Source organism: Scyliorhinus torazame, chromosome 4 (genome assembly GCF_047496885.1).
Source record: "Scyliorhinus torazame isolate Kashiwa2021f chromosome 4, sScyTor2.1, whole genome shotgun sequence".
NCBI classification, from domain to species: Eukaryota; Metazoa; Chordata; class Chondrichthyes; order Carcharhiniformes; family Scyliorhinidae; genus Scyliorhinus; species Scyliorhinus torazame.
Genome location: NC_092710.1, coordinates 276,689,329 through 276,700,446, shown reverse-complemented (window position 1 = coordinate 276,700,446; position 11,118 = coordinate 276,689,329). Strand labels below are relative to the sequence as shown.

Below are 11,118 nucleotides of genomic sequence, written 5' to 3'. Positions count from 1 at the left end.
TATTTTGCCACAAAATGGGAGGGCAAGAGGATGTCATAGCAGCACGTCACTCGGAAAAAAAGCAAGCATTTGCTGATCTAATGGGCCAGCAGTCAATGGATCAGCAGTCTAGTAAGATATAGCCCAATTCAGCACAAAATTTGCAGAAAAGTTATTTCAGGGAACCAGACTAATAGTGGTTGGTTGAACTTGGAAAAAGTCAAACAAACATACTCATGGCATCGCAAACTGGTTTTAACCTAATATTTTCTCAAATGGATACAAGAGTGTCCCTTCCACATTGACATTCAGGCATAGTATTTATTTAATTTGTGGATTGCTAATGACAAATAATTTTGCTAGAGCTCGAACTTGCAGTCCATTAAAGGAAAGTGAATTAAAAAACATTTCCTGAAACATAAAACAGCATTGCCGCAAATGCCATACATATAAAGCAATGATCAACATATAGCTCACAAACACACGACCCTTTAATCAGCTGGTCTGGCAGCATCTGTGGAGAGAAAGCTTCCATCGCTACAATTGCTGCCAGACCTGCTGAGTATCACCAGCATTTTCTGTTCTTTTATATTTTCAGAAAAATCTGCAGTATTTTGCAGCACATCTGATCTTTGGGAAAAAATTTCATTTTGCTCACCTTTCATGCACTGTCGAAGCCAAATATCATGTCATACAAAATCTCAGAACATTTTGACTAAAACTTTAATGGTGTGACAAAAGAATGGTTTTGTTTTCTCTACTTAACTAGCGTGGGTCTTTTCATCCAAAAAGGACAGAAATATATGTTCAATGAGCATCATCTTCCTGACTATCCATGGCATCAACATTCTATTATTAACTGGATGTAAACATGAAGCATTAGAATCTTCAGATTATGATTGCTTTGGCGTTTAACTGGTCCCAATGCTGCTTTATGATCAGAACTTACAAGATCCCTCAGCCAGATACCTTCATGCCATTGGTCACCTCAAACTAACTATTTCAATTGCACTCCTGGTCAGGCTCAGTTGTAGGGGTGGCTGACCTGGATTATATTTGGAAGTATTACTTTGACAATCCATCAGTACAATTGAACATATCCATGGATATTATCTGGTCAGGGAGAAAACAGAGCTAACACCCAGAGACTATATCACCCTCCTTAAACAAGTTGATATCATTACCGATTTAGTAGCTGAAAAGGTAATAATGTGTACTTTCATCATCTTTAGATGTCAATTTTCCAAGAAAAAAAGGTATCCAGACAACTTTGTTTTGTGAAACAAATATTCTATAATAAACAGGAGAACTGCTTATTACAAAGCGGACAACACAAACCAAGCAGGTGGTCACATTGTCACTCACCCATGTCAACTTTTAGCACAATTCACCACTGATTTATTGTTGCCTTACAAAAACCATTAAAAAAATGAAACTAAGAATGAAATGTAGAATTGCAATTACATTAAGCAGTAAAGCCAACATTCTCAAGCTTAAAGCCCATGAAACAAATGTCCAAGTTATCAAGAGAAAACAATGTAAAATCTTTCCAATTGCAAAATCATTTTGTTTTTTGCACATTAAGTTACAAATATCCCAATTTCCTGATGTGCAGGCTTCCTCAATGTATTTCAGCATAAGTGTACTAATCCTAAAAATATTTGCATTTACAAAATACTTGATAAAAATATTTTCAATTCTACAAGTGGTACATAAAAATCAACTGAAGACAATGGCAGATCTTCAGTCATTCTGATCGCTTGCAGATTCAGTTTTCTGTTCCTATAAAAAAAAATAGCTTAAATTAGACAATTATAAAAATTCAATCAGTTTACAGGAAGTCTGACATGGTTTTTTTTGCTTTCAAATTTTCAGTCAGCAAAATTACCTTTCACTAAGTGAGTAATATCCACCGAGCTGGTTCGAAGAATACACACCACTTCTTTCACTATGTGAGTAATATCCACCGAGCTGGTTCGAAGAATACACACCACCTCAAAAAGGGTTTGAAAATTGTATATTCGGGGGGCGGCACAGTGGTTAGCACTACTGCCTCACAGGGCCGAGGGCCCAGGTCCGATCCCAGCCCATGTGGAGTTTGCACAGTCTCCTTTTGTCTACGTGGTTCTCACCCCCACAACCCCAAAAACATGCAGGGTAGGTGAATTGCCCATGCTAAATTGCAAAAAATATATATATGGGTACTCTAAATTTATATTTCAATGCTCTTTTAACTGACCATCAGCAAGTGCAAGCTCATACTGGACTATGCAATCTACTCAGCTCAGGAGCAGAACTCACTTGCCCCCACTCCACAGAACAATGTAATGTAAATGCTTGTCACATGCTGTCTCTTATTGAGTCACATACATCAAGGCTACTTTGAAAATTCAGGACAGACATTTATTTAAATTAATATCACTATTGATCAAGGTGAAAAAGATGCACATCTTGTACAAACAAGTCAGTTTGATACAGTGAGGCAATCTGTAAATGCAAGATTCTCAGATTTGTATGGACAGACACTGGGTGATCATTGCAGACAAGGTTTACAAGCCAGATTTTCTTTAGCTGTTTGAAGTTCCTAGCTTTTTTTTTTAAAAAAAAACAAGGAATGAATTGTTCAACAGAATTGCATTTTAGTTATGCTCAGCTCATAAAGTCACCTTTATGAATGACCGGAAACGTGAACTTTTCTGCTAGGTTAGTATACACCCAAATGTTAGAAATAGCATCACCTTTGGTAACAACACACAAGCCACTCAAGACTTTGTAGCGAAAGGAACCATCCAAAGATGGAACAGAAATCAGGGTTGAAAAAGTTTATTGCAACAATATTAGAATATTGGCCTCCTACCTTCAGGGCAATATTCATTATCCGATACATAGTTATTACAATTACAGACACACACATCCATTAAGCCAGTCCAATGCGAGACTTGGCAGAATCACTGCACTCAAATGTTACCAACCTGAAGGAGCAACATTTAGTTTTAAAAACAGCCAACTACAGCACACCATTGCACATACACTGCAGACTTTCATACCCTTAACTGCCACGGTCTCAAACTGTCCTTTCACTGACAGCAAGTGGGGCGGGGCAGCTCTAGCTGAAGTGACACTAACAGAGGGTCGAGAGACATGGATCTGCAAGTGTTAGCAAAAAGAAAAACCTGAAGAAATCTTTAAAGTTTTATAGCATCGCAAGACTGACTACACAAAAGGAGGCTAATCAACCAGTCATATCGAGAGAGCATCTCACCAGACCCACACCCATACCGTATTCCCCCCCCCCCCCCCGCCAAATAGCCCTGCAATTCTTTTCTTCAATCATGCAGTTTCCTTTTTGAAAGCCGCAAGTGAACCTGCCTCCACGACAACTGAGGCAGTGCTTTCCAGATCCAACCCACTTGCTGTGCAACAATGTTTCCCTCAGGAGAACAGTCCTAGCTTCACCATCTACCCATGCAATGGATACTTCCCCAATGCCTTCACATCCCAAAATGTGGTGTCCAGAATTTGGTCCATAAAACATGGCTCAGCCTCAACCAAAAGGTTCACCATAATATCCCTGCTTTTGTACTGTTAAACTCCTACTTAAAAGGCCAGGATCCCATGAGACTTATTAACTGCTTCCTCAACCTGTCTTACCATTTCAATGATTTATGCACCTTTATTCATGTTCCTCTGATCCTACACCCTTTATTTTCATCTGCCACATGTCTGCCGATTCCACCAGCCTGGCCAGGACCACTTGAAGTCTACCACTAACTCGTCACAGTTCACAATGCTTCCCCAATTTAGTAGTCATCTGGAAACTGAAATTGTGCCCACACATCTAAGCTGTGTTATTAATATAGATCAAGAAAAGCAGTGGTCCTAATAGCGATCCCTGGGGAACCCCCATTATATAAACCATAATCATTCATCACTACTTTTGGAAGTTCATGTAGACCACATTAACTGCTAATTAGCCCTCCGTTACCACATTGAAAAATTAAATCAAATTAGTTAAACACGATCTGCCCTTAGTTTGCACTTTTTAAAAGAAAGAAATGTAGCTTTTGAGTGCATTCAAATTGTACCTCATCAGCTTTTGTTTCACCATTTTGAGCAGATGCATCGTCTTCCTTAACTATTTTCTTCTCCTTTCCTTTGGCTTGTTTCTTGGGTTTCGGTGAAAGCTTCTACAAATTGAAAAGATCAAATGGTCCCAAAAGCTTGCTTTTCCAAACAACATGGCACAGAAACTGTACAGAGAATCTGTTAAGCTATGGACATCAAAATCACATTGTTCGGGTAGTTCCTGGTGCTTCCAACAGTTCAAATGTAACAGCTTGTACATTGCAGTAAATTTAGTGAACACTCTCATGGTTTACAAGATAGATATATTACACAACATACTGCTCCTGAAGTGCAAAATGACAAGGTCAACGGAATAAATCTTATAACAATCAACTAAATTCAGTTAGGATACCACACAAGAAGGGGCAGCACGGTGGCACAGTAGTTAGCACTGCTGCCTCACAGTGCCGAGGTAGCAGGTTCGATCCCAGCTCTGGATCACTGTCCGTGTGGTGTTTACACATTCACACCATGTTTGCATGGGTTTCACCTCCCACAACCTAAAAGATGTGCAGGGTAGGTGGATTGGCCACGCTAAATTGGGGAAAAGTTAATTGGGTACCATACACAAATTTATCCAAAAAAAAAAAAGGATACCACACAGAGGGCACTGTTCACAAGTTCCTTCTGCTCAATACATGGCAGCAGGAAAGAAATGTAGGATTTTAAGTTGCACAGTGGATGGAGAAGAATTATAAAATCACAGCGTGCATATTGAACCTCAAGAGCATTGTACTTTGACAGAGGGTAACCAACGGAAAATTCTGGCCAGCATATGTAGGAAGTACATCCTAGCCATGGAAAAGATGCTCAGAGTCCCTTTACTACAAGGAGTCAAAATACAGGCAGTTTATTTACACAAGTGAAAACCAATAGGGGTCGTCTGTCCAAAGGCCTTAAGACTTGCAGGGTTGGACTACACAAAAAGGAAATAGAAAGATCCAGAAGCACTCACTCATGAAGTTTAAAAACTGGTCCTTGAGGGGCGGCGCATGGCACAGTGGTTAGCACTGGGACTACGGTGCTGAGGACCTGGGTTAGAATCCCAGCCCTGGGTCATCCGTGTGGAGTTTGCACATTCTCCCTGTGTCTGCATGAGATTCACCCCCACAACCCAAAGAGGTGCAGGTTAGGTGGATTAGCCACACTAAATTGCCCCTCAATTGGGAAAAAAATAATTGGCTACTCTTAATTTTTTAAAAACTTGCCCTTGCAGAGAAAACAAGAGGGGAAATTCTACATATACGGTATAAAGTTGCTGGCCCAATAGCAACAGAATTCTTATACTCAATACCCTCATTTATAAAATCTAACATTAAGTATTTTAAAACAAATCATCTTGATCAACTTGTTCTCCCACTGGGAAAGACTTCTGCACTTGGAACCTCCAACTCTACTCCTTTAGAATTAACGGGGAAAAGAGCATACATTTTAGACACCAAAGAATCACTTTAAACAAACAAAAAGTCCCACCTAGATTTTGCTTCTCTTTCAAAAATGCTTTTCAGATTTAAAACGCTACACTATTTTTTCCAAAGCCTTACTCTTTAGGAGGCACTACCAATTCATTTTGTATCATTTTCCGCATTACATAGCAATGGGAGTCAGCATGTACAATTTGACATTCATGTAGAAGTTTATAAGTTCTCAGCATCAAGACAATGACAACCCCGAAACAGTGTTACTCTGCACTGAAAACCATGAAAAGATTGAACCAGGACCATCCATCCTCATGTCACTTCAGAGAGGATGTGTTGCTTTTGGTATGCTCCAAACTCTTCACTGACAATAGTAATGTGGAGGGAAGCCTTCAATGGCATGCTGAATGTCAGAGTGCAATACCAAAAAAGTACATTTACAGTTAAGGGTTTAGATGACCAATTGTACCGCCAGCGTGTGACCCTTTTACCATACAAAGTTGGAAGTGGAAATTTCAAACTCAATGCAGATTTAAAAATAAGGAACCTCGCTCCAATTTAAGACAGATGATAATTATTTTCAGTGGGAGAGGCAGGGTCAGGAATTCTCTTGTTACTCCACAATCTAAAAGGTAGTCAGGATAGTGGCACTAAGGCACAATCAGATCAGCCACGGCCTTATTGAATGGCAGGTCAGGTTCAAGGGCCGAATGGCCTACTCCCTCCCATTCCATATGGACGTGTTAAGCACAGACTGCTAAGGCACGGTCAGATCAGTGATGACCTTATTGAATGGCAGGGCAGGCTCAAGGGGCTGAATGGCCTACTCCTAATGAAATTAAATGAATGTGTTAAGTACCGGCTACTAAAATTGCCCATCGTACTCCCATGGTGGAATAAGGAATGCAGCAGATGGTTTGTCCACTCTTGGAAGACCAGGCAAGGAGCTGCATTTGAGCTGCTGTAGCATCCTCCCTGCCTAAATAAACCCAATAGAATTACTGATTTAAGACTCACAGGAAAAATAACCATTTGGAGAAAGACACCAGAGGGCTGTCAGAGAGGAGTGGAACGATACATCAATGCATTATCAGAAGAGAGAATATGACTTTAAAAAATATATTAATTGTATTAATTGGTAACCGGATATTAAAGCATTACAGCTTTTAAACAATATAGATTCTCACCCTAGCACGCTTCTGTGGTTTGGAATCTTCCTTGGCAGTAGCAGCAGCGGCAGCAGCAGCAGCGTTCTGCAACAGAAGTTTCAAATCATTACAAATAGAACTTAAACTATGATACAAAGATACACTTAATAGCTTGATGTACTTCAGTAAATTTAGCGGAATTCTCTGATCAAGAGTTAGCCCAACTTTGGGCATTAATAAGTTTGATCAAGCCATTCGCGACAAATAACTTGTTAAATGCTTTTATTTCTACAGTTGCATTTAACTCTGAAAAGAGGAGCCTTTGTTCCCATATTCCTTTTACCCCAGTTGCCTAAACCAAACAGCCCTTTTGCACACTGAGAGACAAAATTTAGCAACATAGAAAAATCTATTCAAATACAGTAGTTTGTACTCAATGACTACACTGGAGTATAGATGAGCATAAAGCACTAGGGATTTATAAACAAAGTGCAGGTCGATGAAGCTATATAAAAAAAGGCCAACAGTGTTTGAGGTTTTATAAATAGGTAAAGAAATGATGATAACCACCCCCACATCCATCTCAGGACAATTGCAGAGGCATTTGAAGCAGGCAGGACAATATGGACATAGATTATACAGAAGCTGGTGCCCATTTCTCGAGGCACTTGGTGTTAGGATAAGACAAGTCTGTGACTGCAGTGTTGCTGTCCATTCTGCACCAGATTTACAAGTCACTCTCCATTTCTGCATACAAGAAACTTGGCTGGTTCTTGAATGTTGCCCAAGCAAATGAACCCACACCTGGTTAGCCAAATGTTCCACCTTCTACATACACTGAAGGCAAGATTCTGGAATGCATAGAGAGCTGCCCTTACCTTGGCAGCCACCTCTCTCAAAAGGCCTCCATGGACAATGAATCTAACACAAGATCAGTCACAGTAGCTCTAAACCAAGCAAATGTTTGACAGCAAAGACCTCCACCCGATCAAAGAGAGTCCTAGTGTACAGAGCAGTTGGCATCACCTGTTACTGTGGAACTCCCTCCCCAAGAGCATTGGGAGTGCACTTACACCACATGGCATGCAGTGCTTCAAGGTGGCAGCTCACCACCACCACCTTCTCAAGAGGCAACTAAGAATTGGCAATAAAAATACCATCTGAGCCAGGAATGCCCATATCCAATGAAATTATTTTAAAAATCAAAACACTCCTGTGCGAGGGGGGCCTGGACTATGCAGTGGCGTGCTAGCAAAATTCCATCAACAGTGCCTGCCCTGCATCCTCTGGATTCAATGGGAGGACCAAACAAATGCTAGTGTCCTTCATGAAGCCAGCTCCACAAGCATTTGGGCAAAACTCCCGAAAAGAAAAATCACATTTGACGGGCTGGCCACCATGTCCAAATGGCCGAATCTCCCCTGCCAGGGTCTGTTTTCTGAACTCAAATAGCCAACATTCCAGGAACGGACAAAACAAAATGCTCCAAAGTAAGGCAGCGTTTATGTTAACTGGAGGAGCTGGTTACCAATTGTTTTAAGTGGCAATGACAGAGTTCCAGTGTCTTACTGATGAGGCAAGAGAGAAGCAAGCAAACCCTGCACTCTGGATCACTACCTTGTGAGACATCCGGACCCTCATACCCAAATATTTGTGGGCAAGAATCAGCATGTTGAGTTAGATCAAGACCAATGGCAGAAACTCGTGGCCGAGTGGATGCCAGCCTCGAATTGAGGGACAGCCAAAGACAACAGAATACAACTCATCACAATCAGCAAGTAATAACACAGGCAGGGGAAGATCATTTGCACTAGGGATTCTCAGCTACCAGCACCCAATTGGTGAAATAACAAGACGGTTACCTGCAATGTTACCCAGATATGCTGGTGCTGGGCTAAGTTCCTCATCAACCTCCAGGTGCTCAAAATTAAAATCGGGCAGCCTCTTTCTTTTAAACGCAGGAGTGATTTCACTGGATGAATCATGGATGTAATTTACCACTTGACATCGACAAACAAAATTAACTTGGTTTATGATGCTCAAGAGGCTACTGTTGGATAGCTAAATGGAGTGTAACTTGTCATTAAATTAAGACGGAATGTAATTGGGATAGCCACCTGCATTGGCATTGAAGTGAGTAACCATTTATCAGCTCATTTACATACTGTAAATCTACTTACATTTTCCAATCTACGAGATCTTCGGAGCTGCAAAAGGAAGAGGATATGGTTTATTTCCTAGGTGCATTGAAACGGAGGGTCACATAACTATTAAGTTAGACATAAACAAACCGCTACGAGAACATATTATTCAAGTGAAAAACTAGACATCTGGAAAAAAAATCCAATAAAATTCTCACCAGCTTAGTCACTTGATCAGATTTTTGGTCGCCTTCACTTTGGGTCTGGAAGGACAACATTGCATATAATGTTAATTTGAAAACAGACTAGCTGTTTTCTTTCAAACAATCACCACCATAAAGTGTGTGCAAACTGATGACTCATACATTTTCTTTGCCACTTAAAATAACAAATATTCAAAACGACCGAAGCTTTGAGGAAAATAAAGTCACTAAGCCAACTGCTCCCTCAGGGGCAGCGGTGGTTAGCACTACTGCCTCACAGCACCAGGGTCCCAGGTTCAATTCCAACTTTGGGTGACTGTGGAGATGGCACATTCTCTCTTCTCTTCCCCCCCCCCTCCCCCCATCCGTGTGTGTGGGTTTCCTCTGGTGCTTTAGTTTCCTCCCACAGTCCAAAGAAGTGCAGGTTAGGTGGGGGATGGTGCAGGCCTAGGTAAGGTGCTCTTTTGGAGGATCAGTGCAGATTCAAGGGGCTGAATGGTCTCCTTCTGCACTGTAGGGATTCAATGAAGTCAAGTTGAAGAAATTAATTCACACTTCATAAATCCTTAAACAGTCTCTTATCCCAGTTAGAGAATCCCTTTAATGCTTGCTGTTATCCTAACTCTTGCACTCAATCCATCCTTCTAGATGGAAACCCATTCAAGTCAGCAAATCTTTTTAATAATCACACCCTTCCAGATAAGTTTGTCTTTCAAACCCCGATCCCTCATGCACGACAATTTTTACAAAGACCCTTTATTTCTCACTTCACTCACTATCCTGGCCCTTCATTATTTCAACCCTCTACATTCGCGGGCTCTTTCTCTCCCCCCCACCCCCCCCCCCCCCTGGCTACATTCCTCCTGACGTCACCCGCTCTCTTTCTCGCCCAAGCTCGATGCTCACCCCTTTCCAATTAGAACCCTCAATCCAAACCCCCCCCCCGGTCCCCCGCTTGTGATGCCCGTTCCCGTCTCGCGCGTTCACCGGGCAGCACTCATGCTCGCGCCCGCGAGGCGGACGCCCGGGAGCGAGCACGCAGCCAGCCCCTGGAGGGGGACGAGCACGCAGGCAGTGGGGACTGAGTGAGTGACAGGTACATACGGGCTCCGCTAAAACCCCACAGGCGGAGATTAGTTTCAAACATGGCTTTAGCCTTCGAAAAAAAATAATTTAAAAAAAGACTCCACACATCAATGTCCCTTCAAACATCCACACAGCGAATTTATTATCCTTTAATGCGGATTCATTGCATGCACATTTGGGGGGGGGGGGGGTGAACAAAGCCACCTGGAAGCATTAAAAAAAAAACAGGTTGAACATGGGAAATATTGAAGTGAAGAAAGACCCATTTGTTACAACCATCATGGAGGGAAGAAGGACATCAGAGGACTGGCTGGAAATCGCGCTGCAATTTAACTAAGGCTCCGCGCTTTCAGTTTCGTTATCTTTTTAATATAAAAAGCCTACCCGAAAACATTTCTCCTTTTTACATTTTTTTTGCAAAAAAAATAAAAAGGGGCAATTTCGAAAACGGGAACACAAAGAACGTGCAGCGCATTTCTATTTACCCCTTTGCAAAGAGAACATGCCACACGCTCCGCATTTCCAGATGAAAAATGTAATCAAATCCCTATCCCCCGGGCACGCCGCCCAACTTACCGCCTTTTTAGGAGCCATGGTTGCAAAATTTAAAAAGTGGATCGGCTGCCAGAAATAAACGCACTCCCAGAGCTCTAACGTTGCCGCCGCGGTTGCAAGTTTCAACTCCCAAGCCAGCGCAGTTCAATTTCTAAACACCTTGCTAATCAGATGCTAATACAATGCTAATCAGATGCAAGACAGGCCCCGCCCCCGGCCTCCGAGTGGTGGAACGCTGCTTCAGTCCCGCCTCATTTGGCCCGGACCTGTCCTCCGATTGGCCAGAGGACAATGGGCGTGGCCGGCTGCTCCAGGGGTCCTGAGTCCCTGGGAGAGAGCAGCTCGGCCATTGGCTCGCCAGCCTGTCAGTCTGGAAGGAGCTCAATCTCTTTCTATTTGAAATTGCTGGATTTTGGGGGGGGGGTGGAAATCCGGTTCTTTAAAAAAAAGAAACGCCCTCACC

At 42.1% G+C, this 11,118-nt stretch overlaps 1 protein-coding gene across 2 annotated transcripts; it reads right to left on the bottom strand.

The window, feature by feature from the left end:
- Positions 1–280: 280 nt before the first annotated feature.
- Positions 281–10,854, bottom strand: hmgn3 (high mobility group nucleosomal binding domain 3). Of its 2 annotated transcripts, XM_072499820.1 has the most exons (7): positions 10,677–10,854; positions 9,030–9,074; positions 8,851–8,877; positions 6,710–6,775; positions 4,065–4,166; positions 3,027–3,126; positions 281–1,761 (listed from the first exon to the last, which is right to left on the bottom strand). In XM_072499820.1, exons 1-7 carry the CDS (start codon positions 10,692–10,694, stop codon positions 1,748–1,750), a joined length of 372 nt encoding a protein of 123 aa, XP_072355921.1. In that variant the 5' UTR covers positions 10,695–10,854; the 3' UTR covers positions 281–1,747. The 2 variants fall into 2 exon arrangements, with proteins under 2 accessions (XP_072355921.1, XP_072355923.1); XM_072499822.1 differs by lacking the exon at positions 3,027–3,126.
- Between the last annotated feature and the right edge of the window lie 264 nt (positions 10,855–11,118).